Genomic DNA, 20,256 nt, shown 5'->3' with positions numbered 1-20,256 from the left:
AGAGGTTCAGAGGATCTCTGGTGGAGAAAAGGTTGTGGTGGTATTGGTCTCTGTGATGAATAACCTGGTGGTATAACACACTTCATTTCAGAGGCTGGTGTAAAGCCTGCAAGGGAACAAGGTGTGCCACATCGGGCCTCATAGGTTTTAGCAATGAATAAACAATAAAAAAGGCAAGTCCTCTACATTGGACTGAGCTTCCTGTGGGAAGCCAGATCCCTGAAACCATAGAACTATCCTCACAACCACCATCATGGCCATGGGACTTAAAGCAGCATCTGCTGCATCAGGCGAAGCCAGTAAATTGATTCTGGCCACGAACTATCCCGCAGTCACAAGAGGCTGTTAATTTACAAACTTCAAAAGCTTATGTAACTTAAGAAGCCAACACGGCCTGATAATTTGCTACTCAAAACAGAAAACTAGCAGAAGAATAAGACTTTCAGTCCAATAAATCTAAGTGCTTTGGTTCATGCTCTTTTGGTATGATTTTAAACGGTTGTTTGGACTTCTTGTTTGTGGCTCTCACCAACAGGAATCCCACGTGGGGTTGGGGAGGAAATAACAGAATTCAGCCCCCCTGGAAGGACATGGTACTTCTTGTCCACTTTCTAGGACACAGGGACTGCTATGGCAGGAGTTTGCCATCAAATTCTTGCAGAATCCATAATAGCCTCATTCATTGGAAGGGCAAACCTACCAGAAGCAGAAAATTGGAGAATATCAGTAAGTCTCTGGGTGGGCTCCTTAATCTCTTCTACAGGGATTTGTAAAGAGTCTGACACCATTTTAATAAGTCCTGAAATGCTTTCAAATCATGTAGCTGTGGTGTACTAGGAGGAACCACACAGTCTCATCTAGAGGTGATGAAATTATGGTATGTCCCAACAAGTCTGCAGAGTGGGATCAAATGTCCTTGCGTGAATCCCCAGGCTGAAGAGAAGGCTGTATAGGAGCTGCACAGGAGCAGCCTGAGTGGTTGAGACAGTAGAAGATGGTTCTTGTGAGGATATCATCTTTCAGGAGAATGCTCCTGTCTCTATGGACCACAAAGAACCCAATATCACCATACATGCATGCTAGGATAAGAACCTGGTGGTCCATCCCGGGCACAGAGTCTATCATGAGATGAGTCTCTAGATTCCCTGCATGACTCATCATAACCAGGATATTCCCTTGAAGAATACATGTGAGAGTGTCCCACACAATCATTAGAAGCTGTGGAGGAGGACAAGGAAAATGAACCTTGTTGTCTAAAGGTGAAGAAGTACATAAAAACGGCCACAATGTGTCAGACACAATGGTCCATCTAGCCCAGTATCCTGTCTTCCAACAGCAGCCAGTGCCAGGTGCTTCAGAGGGAATGAACAGAACAGGCAATCACCAAGTGATCCATTCCCTGTCACCTACTCCCAGCTTCTGGCAGTCAGAGGCTAGGGACACTCAGAGCATGGGGTTGCATCCCTGACCATACTGGCTAATAGCCATTGATGGGCCTAGCCTCCATGAACTTATCTAATTCTTTTCTGAATCCAGTTATAATTTTGGCCTTCACAACATCCCCCGGCAACAAGGTTCCACAGGTCACTGTGCATTGTGTGAAAAAATACTTCCTTTTCTTTGTTTTAAACCTGCTGCCCATAAATTTCATTGGGTGATTCTCACATAACACACATCCTTATTCACTGTCTCTGCACCATTTCTGATTGTACAGACCCTTATCCTATCCCCCTTAATCACCTCTTTTCCAAGCTGAAAAGTCCCAGTCTTTTTTTTTCTCCTCATACAGAAGCTGTTCCATGTCCTAATTCCCCCCCTCCCCCCTTCTCTGTACCTTTTCCATTTCTAATCGATCTTTTCTGAGATGGGGCAACCAGAACTGCATGCAGTATTCAAGGTGTGGGCTTGCTTACGATGGATTAATATAGTGGCATTAAGATATTTACTGTCTTATTCTCTATCCCTTTCCTAATGATTCCTAACATTCTGTTTGCTTTTTTGACTGCTACTGCTACTTGGAACAGATGGTTTCAGAAAACTATCCACAATGACTCCAAGATCTCTTTCTTCAATGATAACTAATTTATACCACATCATTTTGTATGCATAGTTGGCATTATGTTTTCCAATATATATTATTTATCAGCATTGAATTTCATCTGCCATTTTGTTGCCCAGTCACCCAGTTTTGAGAGGGCCCTCTACAACTCCTCACAGTCTGCTTTGGACTTAACCATCCTGAGTAATTTTGTATCATCTGAAAATTTTGCCACCTCATTGCTTACCCCTTTTTCCAGATCATTTATTAATCTGTTGAACAGCACTGGTCCAAGTACAGATCACTGGGGGACACCATTATTTACCTCTCTCCATTCTGAAAACTGTCCATTTATTCCTACTCTTTGTTTCCTGTCTTTTAACCCATTACTGATCCATGAAAAGACCTTCCCTCTTATTCTTTGACTGCTGACTTTGGTTAAGAGCCTTTGGTGAGGGACCTTGTCAAAGGCTTTCTGGAAGTCCAAGTACACTATGACCACTTGTCCATATGTTTGTTGACATCCTCAAAGGATTCTAATAGCTTGGTCAGGCATGTTTTCCCTTTACAAAATCAATCTTGGCTCCTCCCTAACGAATCATGTTTATCCTTGTGTCTGATAATTCTGTTCTTTACTGTAGTTTCAACTATGATACTGAAGCTAGGCTTCCCGGCCTGTAATTGCCGGGATTGCCTCTGGAGCCATTTTTAAAAATTGGTGTCACATAATAATCCTCCAGTAATCTGGTACAGAAGTTGATTTAAGTGATAGTTTACATACCACAGTTAGTAGTTCTGTAATTTCATACTTGAGTTATTTCAAAACTCTTGGGTGAATAAGTCACTTCTGGTCCTGGTGACTTATTACTGTTAAATTTATCAATTTGTTCCAAACCTCCTCTATTGATATCTCAATCCTCAGATCGGTTACCTAAGGTGGCTCAGGCGTGGAAATCTCCCTCACATCCTCTGCAGTGAAGACCGATGCAAAGAATTTATTTAACTTTTCTGCAATGGACTTATCTTCCTTGAGGGCTCCTTTAGCACTCGTTTGTTCAGTGGCCCAACTGATTGTTTAGCAGGCTTTCTGCTGCTGGTGTACTTAAAACTATTTTTTGCTGTTAGTTTTTGAGTCTTTTGCTAGTTGCTCTTCAAATTATTTTTTGGCCTGCTTAATTATATTTTTACACTTAACTTGCCATAGTTAATGCTCTTTTCTATTTTCTTCAGTAGGATTTGACTTCCAATTTTTAAAGGATGCCTTTTTGCCTCTAACCCAGTGGTCTCCAACCTTTTTACACCCAAGATCACTTTTTGAATCTAAGGGCAACTCAGGACCTACCCCGCCCCTGCCCCAAGGCCCTGCCCCTTCCTCAAAGCCCTGCCCCAGTCACTCCATCCCCCCCTCTCTCCATCACTTGCTCTCCCCCACCCTCACTCACTTTCACCAGGCCGGGGCAGGGGGTTGGGGTTCAGGAGGGGGTGAGGGCTCTGGGCTGGAGCCGAGGGGTTTGCAGTGTGAGAGGGGGCTCTGGGCTGAGCCTGGGGAAGGGGGTTGGGGCGTAGGAGGGGGTGAGGGATGCAAGCTCTAGGAGGGAGTTGGGGTGAAGGAGGGGGCTCTGGGCTGGGGCAGAGTATTGGGGTGCAGGAGGGGGTTTTGGCTCTGGGAGGGAGGGGTCTGGGGGGGGTCAGGGCTGGGGCTTGGGGTGCAGGAGGGGGTTTTGGATGCTGGCTCTGGGAGGAAGATCAGGGTGGGGCTTGGGGTACGGCCTCCCGTCAGGCAGCACTAACCTCCGGTGGCTACTGGTCGGTGGCGGGTGCAGCGAGGCTAAGGCAGGCTCCCTGCCTACCCTGCCTCCACACTGCTCCCGGATGGGGCCAACGTGCCCTGCGGCCCTGGGGTGGGGAGGGCGCGGGGCATGTGGCTCCGCGTGCTGCCCCTCTCTGCAAGCACCACTCCTGCAGCTCTCCCAGCCAATGGAGCTGCAGGAGCGGTGCTTGCAGGCAGGAGCAGCATGTGCAGAGGGAGACCCCTGCCTCCACTGCCCCCAGGGCTGCAGTGGCTGCTTCTGGGAGTGGTGTGGGGGCAGGCTAGCCTTAGGCAGTCACACTGCTGTGCCGCTGGAGATCGCAATCAACTGGGAGCTCCTCTGTGACCAACCAGATCACGATCGACTGGTTGGTGACCACTGCTCTAACCATTTCTTTTACTTTGTTGTTTACCCATGGTAGCACTTTTTTGGTCCTTTAATTTTTTTTAATTTGGGGGTATACATTTAATTTAAGACTATTATGGTGTTCTAAAAATCGTTCCCATACAGCTTGCAGGCATTTCACTTTTGTGACTGTACCTTTTAATTTCTGTTTAACTAGCTGACTCATTTTTGTGCAGTTCCCCTTTCTGGAGTTAAATGCTACTGTGCTGGGCTTCTTTGGTATTCTCCCCACCCCCCCACCAAGGATGTTAAATTTAATTACATTTTGGTCACTATTGCTGAGTAGTTAAACTATTTTCACCTCTTGGACCAGATCCTCTGCCCCACTTAGGCCTAAATCAAGAATTGCCTCTCCTCTTGGGGGTTCCAGGACTAGCTGCTTCAAGAAGCATGTTGATGTTGAGCAAGTAGATGCTGATGTAGAGCAGTTGCAGGTACAAACATAGATGTGCTTGGTACTATAAGTAAAGGAGGACCCGGTACCACAGGCATTAACACAGAAGAAAATAAAGGTGATTCTGGCTTTTGTAAGACCTTACGTATATGTGGTTGGCATCTTACAGTACCATGGGGCAAAAAATGGAGCCGGGGTGGAGACAGATGGAGTTGATGGTGCTGAAGTAATCAGCACTGTTGTCTCCTGTGCTGAAACACATATCGGTACTGTGGAAAATTGCCAGCACTACTTTGATGGGTCTTGCGCTTTCTCTTCTTTGGGAAGGTTCAGGGCACCGTTTCTCACCCCTGAAATGGGGTATTAACTGCCCCACTAGTGTCCTAGAGGAGGGGAGTGCAGAGGGAGGGACCCGGGCCCGCCCTCTACTCCAAGTTCCAGCCCAGGGGCCCTACGGATAGCGGTAAACCGCTTGAACTAGCGGTACCTTCCCCTGAGCTACTTCCCTCTCCTGCCCTTCAACTTGTGGGGCTTCCTGTCCTCCCTCTGCATAAACCAGGTGTCCCTTTACCTAGGGTCTTGGTCTTCTTAGCCCACCACAGCTCTTTTCCAAACTCTCCTCTGCTTCCCTCCAAACTGCTCTCTGCTCCAACACCAATCCACTCTGCTTCAACTCCTTTCCCTGTCTGATTGAAACACGGGGGTTTTATCAGGTGACTGGCTTCAGGTGCTCTAATTAGCTTCAGGTGCTTTAATTAATCTATAGCAAACTTTCTTCCCTCTACAGGGAATAAGGCTCCCTTCTAACACTCTCCTGCTGCCCTCTGGCCTGGGCTTTTCTTGCTTTTTGCCCCTGCTTTAGTTCCCGCCCCGACCAGGCCAGACGCTTTTTCTTCGTTGTTTTTTTTTTTTTTTTTTTTGCTGCCGTTCGAGTCCTGGTCGGCTGCCAGCTTGCCTGCCACCCCCCCCACGCCTGCCCTCGGACACTGCTATTGCTTCAGCTGCAACCCCAGGAGGAGGGGGGAGGACTGCCGACCCGCTCCCCGGAGGAGGGGAGTGGACCCCCCCCAGACCCAACCGTTCTGCTGTTTGTTTGTTGACCCGCAATTAATCGTTTTCTTATCTTTGCTTGGCATTTTTGGAATGCTCCATAAAGACCGGGAGAGAAGACAGCTGACAGAGACATTGCCCAGGGAAGCTACAAATCATCGTGGAGGGGGCTGTAAGACTGAGTAACTTTTGAACTGTACTCTCGTGTGGGGGGAGTTTGACTGCCCCCGCTGGGGCATCAGCAGACGGAGGCACCGGGGCGACTATTGCCGCTGCTACGCCCACCGCCCCCCCAGATTCTAGGAAAGCCCTAGGGGGTACTCTGTGGTTTTCCTGCAGGAGACCCATACGGATCCGACCGCCGAGGACAGCTGGCGGCTAGAGTCGGGGGACGGGGTCTACTTCAGCCACTTCACGATCCGACAAGCTGGAGTGGCGACCCTGTTCTCCCCCAACCTACAGCCCGAGGTGCTAGGGGTCACTGAGGCCTGCCGGGCCACCTGCTGCATCTCCGAGTCCGTATGGAGGGACTCGTGGTCAACCTCGTTAACATCTATGCCCCGACAACGAGTCCAAAGCGGCCGCAATTCTATCAGCGGGTGTCCGATTTCCTCAGCACCCTAGATTATCACGAGTGCTTAGTCCTGGGAGGGGACTTTAACACCACCCTCGAGGAACAGGACTGCTCAGGGGCTGAGCTGAGCCCGGCCGCTGCGAACATTCTCCGAGAAATAGTTGAACATCACTCCCTAGTAGACGTCTGGTGTGACCACCACCCAGATGACACTTCCACGTTCACCTTTGTCTGGGTGGAGGCCCATCGGTCACACCACTCTCGGTTGGACCGTATTTATTTATCCCGTTTCCATCTTTCACAGGCCCACTCCTCCAACATTCGGCCGGCCCCATTTTCCGACCATCATCTAGCCACCATAACAGCCTCCCTCCATGCAGAGTGGCCGGGGCCAGCCTATTTGGCACCTTAACAACAGCCTGTTGGAGGATGAGGGCTTCATGACGTCCTTCTGGGAGTTTTGGCTGGCCTGGCGAGAGCAGCGGCGTGCCTTTCCCTCGGCGCGGCGATGGTGGGATCTAGGGAAGGTGCGCGCCAAGCTCTTCTGCCATGACTATACCCGGGGCACCAGCCGACGGAGAAATGCAGTGATAGAGCAGTTGGAACGGGAGGTCTTAGAGAGGGAGAGGTGTCTGGCCGCCAGCCCCGAGGATCTGTTCCTCTGCAGAGCGTGCCGGGAGAAGCGGGAGGAGCTCCGGGCCCTCAAGGACCATCGGGCCCGAGGTGCCTTTGTTCAATCCCGCATCCGCCTCCTTCGGGAGATGGATCGCAGCTGCCGTTTCTTCTACGACCTAAAGAAAATGAGGGGGGCCAAGAAACACGTCACCTGCCTTCTAGCAGAAGATGGCGCCCCCCTCACGGATCTGGTGGAGATGTGTGGGAGGGCCCGTGACTTCTACACAAGCCTTTTCTCCCCAGATCCGACCGATCCTGGTGCTTGCAGAGTGCTCTGGGAGGAACTCCCCACGGTCAGCGTGGGCGACCGAGACCGACTAGAGCTGCCTCTCACCCTGGCCGAGTTCTCGGAAGCCCTCCGTCGCATGCCCACCAATAAATCTCCGGGCATGGACGGGCTGACCGTGGAGTTCTACCGCGCGTTCTGGGACATCCTTGGTCCAGACCTAGCCACTGTCTGGGCTGAGTCTTTGCAGGGTGGGGTCCTCCCTCTTTCGTGCAGGCGAGCAGTGCTCGCCTTGTTGCCGAAGAGGGGGGACCTCCGCGATTTACGAAACTGGCGTCCCGTCTCACTCCTTGGCACGGATTATAAAATCGTAGCGAAAGCAATCTCACTGCGGCTAGGGTCCGTGATGGAGGACGTGATCCACCCAGACCAGACCTATACTGTCCCGGGTCGCAGCATTTTTGACAACCTATTTCTAGTCCGAGATCTTTTGGAATTCGGGCGTAGAGACGGTCTGTCGTTCGCCCTCCTGTCTCTTGATCAGGAGAAGGCGTTCGATAGAGTGGACCATGGGTACCTCCTGGGCACTCTGCAGGCGTTTGGATTCAGACCTCAGTTTGTGAGTTTTCTCCAGGTGCTGTACGCTTCTGCGGAGTGTCTGGTTAGGCTCAACTGGACCCTGACCGAACCAGTCAGCTTCGGGCGAGGAGTACGGCAGGGGTGCCCCCTCTCGGGCCAGCTGTATGCTCTGGTGATTGAGCCCTTCCTCTGTCTCCTCCGCAGGAGGTTGATGGGGTTGGTGCTGCGGGAGCCGGAGCTGCGGCTGGTCCTGTCGGCGTATGCCGATGATGTGCTCCTTGTGGTCCAGGACCCGGGCGACTTGGCGCGGGTGGAGGCTTGCCAGGCCATCTATTCGGCAGTCTCCTCCGCCCGAGTCAACTAGGTCAAGAGCTCTGGCTTGGCGGTGGGGGACTGGCAGCAGGTGAGCTTCCTCCCACCTACGCTTCAGACCATCCAGTGGAGCGCGGGTCCGCTGCTCTACCTAGGCGTTTACCTTTCTGCCACGCACCCTTCTCCACCAGAGAACTGGCAAAATTTAGAAGGCGGGGTGATAGAGTGGCTCTGGAAATGGACGAGGCTACTCCGATGTCTCTCCCTCTGAGGGAGAGCACTGGTGCTTAACCAACCAGTCCTGTCCACGCTCTGGTACCAGCTCAACACCCTGGTCCCGGCCCCGGGTTTCCTGACCAACCTCCGGACATCGATTCTGGAGTTCTTTTGGTCAGGAATGCACTGGGCCCCTGTTGGGGTTCTTCATCTACCCCTGAAGGAAGGAGGGCAGGGCCTGAAGTGTCTTCACACTCAGGTCCATGTCTTCCGCCTACAGGCCCTGCAGAGGCTCCTTTATAGTGCAGGTAGTTCGACATGCAGCATATTGGCGCACGCCTTCCTGCGTCGCTTCCAAAGGCTCCGATACGACTGGCAGCTCTTTTAGCTTTGTCTGAGAGGTTTTCCACGAGACCTCTCTGGGCTGCCGGTCTTCTACCAGGACCTCCTTCGGACCTGGAAACTGTTTTCAACGACCAGGTCCGTGGCGGCCACCGTAGGGGCAGATCTCCTTGTGGAGCCCCTGCTACACAACCCACAGCTCCGTGTGCAGGCGGCAGAGTCCCCCTCGGTGCGCCAGAGTTTGGTCCTGGCGGAAGTCACGCGAGTCGGAGACCTCCTGGACTATGACCGGAGAGACTGGCTGGATCCCCTGACGCCCGCTCGGAGCATGGGGCTCTCCAGACCTCGTACCCCCCGGCGCGTACTTCAGGAGGTGAAGGCCGCCTTGACGCCCGCTGCTCGGGCTTATCTCAACCGAGCCCTGCCCGAGGGCGCACCCCGCCCACCCTCTACCCCAGGACCGCCGGACCTTTCAATTGGGCCCCTACCCCGTAGATCCCAACAAACCCCTCACCCTTTCACTGTGAGCCAGTTGCATGAACTGCAGCCAGTCAGCTTCCAAATTGCGCCACGGAAATATCTATACACACTCACGCTTCACACCCACACCCTGGTGTCCCGTCCTGATACAAAGTGGCGGGACCTCCTGCCACCTTTGGAGGGTGAGCAACCCCGGTGGGCGAGCCTGTATTCCACCTCGGTCCCAAGGCCCGTCGAGGATATTAGTTGGCAGCTCCTTCACGGAGCTGTGAGCATGGTGTTTTTGACACGGTTCACCCCCATCCCGGATACTTGCCCTTTTTGCAATGTGAGGGAAACCCTGGCGCACGTATATTTAGAGTGTGCCAGGCTGCAGCCCCTTTTCCAGCTCCTCACGAATATTTTATTATGCTTTTGGCTACACTTTTCCCCTCACCTTTTTATCTACACACTCCCCATCCGTGGCCCCACAAAATCGCGAGATTTCCTGGTTAACCTCCTCCTAGCCCTAGCTAAAATAGCCATTTATAAAACCAGAGAGAGGAGGTTAGCTAATGAAGCGTCCTGCGATTGTAGGGCCGTTTTCCGATCCTCAGTACATTCACGTATCCGGGCGGCATTCCTCTGGGCAGCGTCCACCGACTCTCTTGACGCCTTTGAGGAGCGGTGGGCGCGGTCCCAGGTTCTCTGCTCGGTGACCCCCTCCGGTTCCCTCCGTCTGACCCTTTGATTGAGGGGAAGAGAGACAGACCCCAGCCCCAGCCATTGCCGCTGTGAATACCATCATCATCGTCACCGAGGAGGGATCCTATCACACGTGGTGTACGTCCCCCCCACCCCCAAACTGCCCACGCCGCAGCCGTGCCCATCTTGTTGGGCACTCTCAGGAGAGGACTAATCGGTGACACTAGGCGTGGCACTAGGTAACTCGAGGGGGTGGAAGACCACGAGTGTCGAGGAAGCCCCCCCGCTCTGGGCGCAGGCTAGCCTGAACACTTCTCCCTCCTGAAGGCTGCTGTGTTATACCTTGTGTTTGCTTTTGTTTTGTTGCATAGTTTTGCTTTATCCTTTTTGGTGATTTTTTGTAAGTGTTACACAATTAAATTCTTTTCTGCTTAAAAAAAAAAAAAAAAACCACTCTCCTGCTGCCCTCTGGCCATGCTGTATCACAGTACAAAGGAAGGCACCCCACATGTTGACAATACAAAGACTAAAGCTGACAAAGCAGCCCAAATTGATACCATGTGTGTCGCATATCTAGCCTGATGCCTCAATAACAAGCTACGTGTGAGCTTCAGTCACAGCTGTACTGGACCACAAAGTCTCTCTGGAAACGAAACAGTGTGGAGAATCCATTTCTTCCTAACAGAGATCTTCGTTGCAGATAAGACAGTTACCTTTCCATAACTGGTGTCCTTCGAGATGTGTTGTTCATGTCATAGAATCATAGAATATCAGGGTTGGAAGGGACCTCAGGAGGTCATCTAGTCCAACCCCCTGCTCAAAGCAGGACCAATCCCCCACTAAATCATCCCAGCCAGGGCTTTGTCAAGCCTGACCTAAAAATATCTAAGGAAGGAGATTCCACCACCTCTCTAGGTAACGCATTCCAGTGTTTCACCACCCTCCTAGTGAAAAAGTTTTTCCTAATATCCAACCTAAACCTCCCCCACTGCAACTTGAGACCATTACTCCTTGTCTTGTCATCAGCCATCACTGAGAATAGTCTAGATCCATCCTCTTCGGAACCCCCTTTCAGGTAGCTGAAAGCAGCTATCAAATCCCCCCTCATTCTTCTCTTACGCAGACTAAACAATCCCAGTTCCCTCAGCCTCTCCTCATAAGTCATGAGATCCAGTTCCCTAATAATTTTTGTTGCCCTCTGCTGGACTCTTTCTAATTTTTCCACATCCTCCTTGGCCCCTTCCCTACCGCCTGGATCTGCTGTCACAGGATCATGGTCACCTCCAACACCCCAACCTCGAGTCTCCACACCTCTTGGTGTGGATGCTCCGTGGTTGACCCCAGAGGAGCGTACCTGGATGGGAGTAAAGGTATTCGTGCCCCTTAGTTGGGAGAAAGTACTTACGCTCTGCCTGTTTGGAAATGGGGGGCAGAGAGGAGGGGTTTTCCAGAAGGCGCTGGATATCTTCAATACCCCTTTGTGAAGGGGAAGGGCCACCCTAGCAGGGGCTGTGAAGGAGAGGATGTCAAACAGGAAGTCCGCTTGCTCCTCCAACTCCTCTGTGTGCAGGCCAAGGTTTGGCGCATCCCTCTTTAACAACTCCTGGTGTTCCTTAGTGTCACCTGGAGGAACCAGGTGAGGGGGCTCCATGATGGCCTCGTCCAATGAGAACGAGGAAGAGGCCAGTACTATGGGTTTCACAACAACCACCGGTGGGCCAGCAGGCTGTTCCCCTTGGTCCACATGGACTTGTGGGGGTCTCATGTCCTAAGTGATATTCTGAGTTACTACTTTCCAAAATACGGTCTCCATGAATGTAAGTGTGACCTATTAAAATACATCTTGTTTGACTGTACCCAGTGTACTAAGCAATCCAGGTCTCTCTGTAGAACTGACCTGTCCCTATCATTACCATTTCACCAGTCACTGTCACTTTACTAGGAATTATTCTATATTTTCATGCAGATCATCGATAAAGATATTGAATAGTATCTGCCTAAAAAATGATCCCTAAGGGACCCCACTAGAAACAACCCTAATGGTGATTCCTCATTAACAACTACTTTGAGATCTATCAGTTAACCATTTTGTAACCTACTTAACGTGCGATACATTGACTGTGTATCATGCTAACTCCTATACCCCTTGTGCATATATCTCCCTTCTCCTGTCTCTTATACCCTGGAGGACCTTGCCATGGGCAGAGAGGAGAGGACTGCTGCTCCTTGGCATCTCTTTTCCCGCCCCCATTTCATAGTGTAATGGGCAGTCCGCAGGAGTAGAACAGACTAGAGTTTGCTGATAGCTGCAGAGTTGGTGCAGCAGGTCAGCTTTCTGCCAGTCCTGGGGGTTCAGAGGAAAGAACCACACAGAGTGGTGGGAACTGGTTTGTGGAAACTGTGTGAAAGGGAGTTGGGCCTCCCCAGCTATACCTAGTGATGACCTTGCAGACAGGACTATTTTAAATACCTGGGAGGTGTTTAGGTACAAGGAGACTGAGGCTATGTAAAAAGAGATGGAACCTGAATCTCTCCCTTCACCCAGACCTCCTCCCTTCTCTTTTCCCTCTACTAGCTCCAATACTCAGCTTCACGGTCTTCCTGCTCTGCAGTCCCTATCTTTCTATCCCTCTTTGGATGTAGGAACTCTCCCCTCCCTTCTGTGTCTCCTAGGCTCTTTCCCTACTTCCTTACTTCTTACCCCAACTCTCCTGGGAACCCTCTTCTCTTCCCTCGAGTAATCCCCACTACCGTGTCCCCCTTTGTTAAAATCCCTCCATCACTCCCCTGCAGGTCCTCCTCTTCTCTCCGTCTTCCCTGGAGTCACTGCCAACAGTTCTGGGATTCTCAGGGTCTTTTCCACCTCCCACTGGAGTCTCTCCCCAAATTACAGAGGTTTACCTACTCTTCCCTAGGGTAACCCCTCCCAACCCGGGGCCCCAGCCTTTGGTGTCTCTTCCTCTTTTCTCCTTCACCCTTCAGATCCTCCCTCTTCTTTGGGCTCTCTCTGACTTTAACCCTACTGAAGTCAATTTAGCAACTCTTATCCCCTCATCCATGATCTCAGCCTTCCCCTTCCTTCCCCATTACTCTGCTTTCAGCCCACTGCATTCCTATCATCTTTCTGCCCCCACTGCTTGCAGGGCCTTATGCCCCTTGATCATCAGCTCCTTCTGCTCCCTTACCTCTGCCCTATCTCCTCTGCCCCTCTCCACATGCTTCTTTGGCTTCCTTCCCCATGCTCCCCAGACTCCTCCTGCAGTTCTGCCCTGGTGGACCTCTGCTCTGGATCTTGTTCTCCCTAGTGATGTCTCCAGCAGACAGCAGCGGCAGAGGCTGAACGGAGACTGCTGCCTTGCAGGGGACACAGCCCCACAGCAGCCACTGCTGGCAGGACGGCAGAAGTGCAGGGATTTTCTCTCAACACCCTGTTCAGTGCTGGGAGCTCTGGCTGAGACAGCTATAAATAGCAAGTGAGAAGGCATCACCCCTTAGTGCCTCCTCTTGGCGACAGGCCTGCTCTAAAACAGCTTTACACCTTCCTTAATCCTGGGTTGTCTGGGGGCCACTTTGGCTCCCCACAGGTTAAATCAGCCCCAGGGATGTTCCAACTTGCACCGGCTAAAAAGCCTCATAGGAACCACTAAGCCAGTACAGGATCAGTGGAGTGCATCACACATCAGCCCCTTCCTATCATGCCCTTTGCCTGCTTCAACACACACCCAATGCCTTTTGTTGAGGGAATCCTGCAGACTGGTTAAGACCAGTCTAAAACTCCTTGCACTGCTCTATTGGCCCTACAAGTCTATATCACTGATAGGAAATCTCAGTCTATTTTCAATCTTTTTTTATCATTCTTTGTCTGCTGACTAATTGTTTCCAAACTTGGTCAGTTTAAGTATCAACTCACCATAAGACTATTTCTGTGAAATACTTGCCTGTTTCAATCTCTCCCTTGCCTGTATAATTTTCTTCCTTAGCCACTTACAGCGAGCTGTGACAATGGCTGCATGTCCCCGGACTCGGTCTTCCTTCTGTCAGTAACGAGTGTGAAAGAAGAACATGTTATAAGTGGACTCACAGACAATATCATCCTGGAAGACAGTGGGAGTGGAGGGTCCTTCACGCCTTCCAGGTTTGGGTCCAAGGTATGATGATTTTACTTTAACTATTAGAACATACTGTGATAGCAAACAGAGGGCACATAAATACCCACTGTACACACTGTGGGCAAAATTCCACCCTCTCTTCCTCCAGAACACTTAGTAAAATTGGTTGAGGAGATTCTTTCACCATAAGCCCTGAGGAGAAGGGTGATAACTATGTTCAGTGACCATGGGATCCTGTAGTTATATGTGATGCCCAGAGTCTTTTTCTTTTCAAAATAAGAGTAACATTTGTTTGCTGCTACTCTTAATATTTGGACCAATTTAATGGCACTCTGTGAATCCTCTGCAAAGGCTTTTATAGGAAAGCACTTTGTGGTCTTTTCAAGTGCTTCTAGCTTTCTGAAAAAGTTATTCTTGAGCTCAAATTTCTCATGCTTATTCTAAGCCAAAAAGTGAAGGTTTTTTCTTTCATGTTTGGTCTTTGTTTTAATTATTGGAGAAAGAACGAAGTTGTTTTTTCCCATAATTTAAAACATTTTTCATATTTTTTATTTCAATAATTAAAAAATGGCTTTTAGGAAACTTGAGGCATGATACTGCAAACTGTTGACCATTATCTTTCAGGAGGTATTCATTAGCTTTGAAGTAGGAGTTCTTAAATATCACTTTTCACAATATAGCTACAGTTATCATATCTATCTTAGGTTTTTACATAGCACTTTCTCTCTCAAAATGGCTCCGTGGGATTCCATATTCGTGTCTCAATGACTTATACATTCTAAGTTTACAGGTTCTCTTCCCCTGACAGTCTGCAAATTTACCTGGAATACTGTACACTTACTGAAGCAGAATCACATTATCTTCCCGATTGATGACCCCTTGTGCTCTAGTTTTGTGGGTTGGCTGGCATAGCCACTGTACAGTTATTTCTTTTACAACAAATATGCTGTGAATATGCAAATATCTCTTCTGTGCTGGTCACTGTAGCTATGTCTACATTGCACACCACTTTTGGCAGTGTGTAGTGTACACACAGCTACATGCCGCAGTGAAAAGCACATCGCATCCACTCTGTAGTGTGTAGCTAAACATATCAGTGAAAGGCTCTGGCAGAGGCAAGGCTGCAGGGAAAAGCTCTGGTAGAGGCAAGACAGCGGGGAAAGTCTCAGCCTCTTCCCACTACCTCTCCTCTGCCAGAGCCTTTCCCTGCTATTGGAGCCTATGTCATGGCCAGGTTCTGGGCGCCAGACCACAATCATGAGACAAAACATAAGAACATAACATAAGAATATAAGACTGGCCATACTGTGTCAGACCAAAGGTTCATCAAGCCCAGTATCCTCTCCTCTGACAGTGGCCAACGGCAGGTGCTCCAAAGGGAATGAACAGACAGGTTATCATCAAGTGATCCATTCCCTGTCACCCAGTTCTGGCAATCAGAGGCTAGGAACACCATTCCTGCCCATCCAGGCTAATAGCCATTGATGGACCTAACTTCCACGAATCTATCTAGCTCCCTTTTGAACCCCATTATAGTACTGGCCTTCACAACACCTTCTGGCAAGGAGTTCCAGAGGTTGACAGTGCGTTGCGTGAAAAAATACTTTCTTGTGTTTGTTTTAAACCTGCTATCTATTAATTTCATTTGGTGGCCCCTGGTTCTTCTATTATGAGAAGGAGTAAATAACACTTCCTTATTTACTTTCTCTAGACCACTCATGATTTTATAGAATCATAGAATATCAGGGTTGGAAGGGACCTCAGGAGGTCATCTAGTCCAACCCCCTGCTCAAAGCAGGACCAATCCCCAACTAAAACATCCCAGCCAGGGCTCTGTCAAGCCTGATGTTGAAAACCTCTATGGAAGGAGATTCCACCACTTCCCTAGGTAACCCATTCCAGTGCTTCACCACCCTCCTAGTGAAAAGGTTTTTCCTAATATCCAACCTAAACCTCCCCCACTGCAACTTGAGACCATTACTCCTTGTCCTGTCATCTGCCACCACTGAGAATAGTCTAGATCAATCCTCTTTGGAACCGCCTTTCAGGTAGTTGAAAGCAGCTGTCAAATCCCCCCTCATGCGTCTCTTCTGCAGACTAAATAACCGCAGTTCCCTCAACCTCTCCTCGTAAGTCATGTGCTCCAGCCCCCTAATCATTTTTGTTGCCCTTCACTGGACTCTTTCCAATTTTTTCACATCCTTCTTGTAGTGTGGGGCCCAAAACTGGATTCATAGAGATTCTACGGCACAGTCTGGTTCATTTAAGATTTTTACTTCATTTGATTCATTTTACTTCATTTGGTTCTATGCTTTCTTTCACATATAGTGCCACTCTCCATCCACCACGACCTGTTCTGTTCTTGCGATATATTTTGTACCCTGGTATTACTGTGTCCCATTGATTATCCTCATTCCACCAAGTTTCTGTGATGCCTATTATATCAATATCCTCCTTTAATACAAAGCACTCTAGTTCACCCATCTTATTATTTAGACCTCTAGCATTTGTATATAAGCACTTTAAAAACTTGGCACTTTTTAGCTGTCTGCCATTACATGATGGTCTGCAGAAGAGAAGAACACAGCTCACAGGACCCTTGATCCTCTATATTGTAGCTGGATTTTAAAAGGATTGGATAATTTTATAATCAATAACATGTAGTGATGTGCCAAACAGAGCTAACCATCCTAGCTCTTGCTTTCACAGGTGTCAGGGAGGAATCTCCCACCGGTCTCCAGCCTGGTTCAAATATGCATGTACTTTACGAAAATTCCTTAATTCTCTGTGTCTCATTACCAAGCACCATAATTGACAAATACAACTGAAGTACAGAAGTCTCCCTACAGATTCTTGTAAGTGATACAGAAATAATTGTCTTAGCATACAGCTGTAGAAGATGGTTTACCTTCATCTTTATGGCCACGAATGACAGACTGCTTCTCTCAAACTCAAGTATCATTTTCACTAGATTATATACCCACCTCTCCCAGAACAAACTCCAAGTCGCTGAACTGCCTGTTTTCCCACAGTCTTCCATAATCTTCATGTAAAGTGCATTTTGGGTAACAAGAAAACTGAAATAAAAAAGATTTTACACCTGTTATAGTTTATTTCAGTTTATCATGGGGGCACGCCAACAGCACCATGGCTAAGATTGCCACTGGATTTCCACGTTGACGACATCTTAACCTACAGCTCAAAAAACAAACTGCAGAATGTCCTGATCAATTATATACACCAATGTACCCTCATGCATGGTAGTGACTTTGTGAAGGAGGGAGTTGGGTGGGGACCTGTTGTAGGAGGCAGGAAATATATGTCCCCAAAACCCACAGGTTTCAAAATTTCAGTGCCAGGAGTATCACCAGTTTTCAGAACCAATTTGCAGAAGATAAGAATGAGGGGAGATTTGATAGCTGCTTTCAACTACCTGAAAGGGGGTTCCAAAGAGGATGGATCTAGATTATTCTCAGTTGTAGCAGATGACAGAACAAGGAATAATGGTCTCAAGTTGCAGGGGGTTGGACCAGATGGTCCCTTCCAACCCTGATATTCTATGATTCTATGATACATAGACAGCGTCAGTGCCAGTAATCAGTGCCAGTAACCACTTTGGTGCAGAACACTTCTGAAAATGTCACGACTTTAAAAATCCCAAGAATGAGGGTTTTTTATAGTAACAAGATGCCGCTCTGCCAACTTGTGCATGCAGATTGTGCATGCATACACATGCTTTTTCTGCCAGGAGGGACCACAATATATCACATACATACTTACACAGAAGAGAGTATCAGTAAGGGAACTAGCTACCTTCTGGGGTTTGCTGGCATGACAGGTAATACCAGGGAACACCAGAAGACAAAAGGGAAGCTGGGAGGGCCACACTCCAGAATGGGGATGCTTCTCTATAGCCCCTGCAGCTGTGGTGCTGCCTGCCTGCCCTCCTCCATGTTCCGTGTTGTGGCTTTAGTTTTAACCCTACCACGTAGGTGGCTGTGGGAGGTCTAGGAGCATGCTCTGTGCAGTTGGCATGTAGGAATTCCATGGGGGTGGAGCATGCTCAGCAGCTGGGCCAAAGCACGCATAATGCACATGGATGATCAGTGGGATCAGACTATGCTTAATATAGATGGAATGGTTTGGAGATTTTAGCAGCAAACTTCTAACAAAGCTGAGCATGTGAAAATAGTAATCTTTAGAGGCCTATAACCCAGTCAAACCATCCTCCTGACAAATTTCAAGTGCCTGCTCCAAAGCATGGAGGTGCTAGAGATCCTAGAAGAAATGGTTATAAAAAATGTTTCACATTGGAAAAAAGTGTCTGAACTGCTTTTGATGAAATCTTTAAAAAAATCAGCCTGAGGCAGAGACTAAGCTTAGAAAATTTCAGCCTGAACAGTTAAAGTTTAGGAACAATTAAGCAACTGAAAACATAAGCTTATAATGGATAATAATAGGCATGCTCCATAACTCCATGAATCAGGTCAACAAATTACCTGGAATCTGTACATTTCTCCACTTCTAATGTTATTGTCCACTGTCCCACCAAAGATGTACATGGCGTCTGAGATGACAGCTGCAGCATGGAAGAGTCTCCCACTTGGCAGCTAGGAAAACAAGCACAAAAATGTTGAGGAGTATTTAAGAGGTACCTTTTCAAACAAGAATTTGTCTGGGGAAAAAGCAAAAATGAGAAAGGAAAAACAATATAATGTAAATGAATTAGCAACAAATGGCAGGCCCATCTGACAGATTTTAGGATTGCCTTGTTACCTCTACATCCTCCCTTCCTGCCACTTTTAATGGCGCCCCTTTTGGTAAACTTTTAAAATTATTAGTATTTTACATATGCAGGAATGTATGTTATCTGTAGGTAAGAATGTTCTGCAGAATACTCCTGTTGCCAAGAAACTTTGCTTCAGAGCTAAGTTTCATTTTAAAAAACAAAGTACATTTCCATCCCTTATAGATACAGATAAATCTTCCAAATGCGAACAAAATATGAACTGAGTGTTTATTCTGCAAACTGACAGCTTGAAATAAAGGTGTAAACTGACCCATTTATGTCAGTGGGTGTTAACTCTGAACCCTAATTGTGAAAATTTAAATGCAAACACTAACTCTTTCAAGTTGGTCATTGTAACAGAATCATTCCGCTAATGTGACTGATCAAGTGATGCTGGGCGCAAAGATGGATACTGTAAATAGGAGACAGTGGAGCAGCTGGTTGCTGTGAAGGAGGGTGATGGGGGAAGAAGCCCATCTTCCCCCTTCTCCAAAATGTCCAAGAGAATGACTGTGTCCAAGAGAATGTATCTATCCCTCATTGACTGTTGGTCAAATCACATCCTATAGCTCCTGGGTTTCAACAACATCCAGCTGCTCCCGAAACTGCTATAATTCATAGGCTCTCTATGGACAGAAGGGATCACTATGGTCATCTAAGGTTTCAGAGTAACAGCCGTGTTAGTCTGTATTCGCAAAAAGAAAAGGAGTACTTGTGGCACCTTAGAGACTAACCAATTTATTTGAGCATAAGCTTTTGTGAGCTACAGCTCACTTCATCAGATGCATACTGTGGAAAGTGTAGAAGATCTTTTTATATACACACAAAGCATGAAAAAATACCTCCTCCTACCCCACTCTCCTGCTGCTAATAGCTTATCTAAAGTGATCACTCTCCTTACAATGTGTATGATAATCAAGGTGGGCCATTTCCAGCACAAATCCAGGTTTTCTCAACCCCCCCCGCCCCCCCCCCCCCCAAACCCACTCTCCTGCTGGTAATAGCTTATCTAAAGTGACCACTCTCCTTACAATGTGTATGATAATCAAGGAGGGCCATTTCCAGCACAAATCCAGGGTTTAACAAGAATGTCTGGGGGGGGGCGGGGGGAGTAGGAAAAAACAAGGGGAAATAGATTACCTTGCATAATGACTTAGCCACTCCCAGTCTCTATTCAAGCCTAAGTTAATTGTATCCAATTTGCAAATGAATTCCAATTCAACAGTTTCTCGCTGGAGTCTGGATTTGAAGTTTTTTTGTTGTAATATCACAACTTTCATGTCTGTAATCGCGTGACCAGAGAGATTGAAGTGTTCTCCGACTGGTTTATGAATGTTATAATTCTTGACATCTGATTTGTGTCCATTTATTCTTTTACGTAGAGACTGTCTTGTTTGACCAATGTACATGGCAGAGGGGCATTGCTGGCACACGATGGCATATATCACATTGGTGGATGTGCAGGTGAATGAGCCTCTGATAGTGTGGCTGATGTTATTAGGCCCTGTGATGGTGTCCCTGAATAGATATGTGGGCACAGTTGGCAACGGGCTTTGTTGCAAGGATAGGTTC

General features: G+C 48.3%; 1 protein-coding gene across 16 annotated transcripts in view; it reads right to left on the bottom strand.

Annotated features, from left to right (window-relative positions):
• LZTR1 (leucine zipper like transcription regulator 1) overlaps window positions 1-20,256 on the bottom strand; it is a 280,121-nt gene that overhangs the window by 109,301 nt on the left and 150,564 nt on the right. For 14 of the 16 annotated variants that reach the window (XR_005223269.2, XM_043533613.1, XM_037884953.2 and 11 more), the window contains 3 exons: window positions 18,395-18,505; window positions 16,880-16,972; window positions 13,725-13,820 (listed from right to left, as the gene is read on the bottom strand). Coding sequence is in view for 15 of the 16 variants with exons in the window: in XM_043533613.1 (XP_043389548.1) it covers window positions 13,725-13,820; window positions 16,880-16,972; window positions 18,395-18,505 (300 nt within the window). In the remaining variant the exon portion in view is untranslated. The remainder of the gene's footprint in view (window positions 1-13,724; window positions 13,821-16,879; window positions 16,973-18,394; window positions 18,506-20,256) is intronic. The other 2 variants (XM_043533614.1, XM_037884956.2) reach the window with 1 other exon arrangement.

Source organism: Chelonia mydas, chromosome 21 (genome assembly GCF_015237465.2).
Source record: "Chelonia mydas isolate rCheMyd1 chromosome 21, rCheMyd1.pri.v2, whole genome shotgun sequence".
Taxonomy (NCBI): Eukaryota; Metazoa; Chordata; order Testudines; family Cheloniidae; genus Chelonia; species Chelonia mydas.
This window is presented reverse-complemented; position numbering and strand designations above follow the sequence as displayed.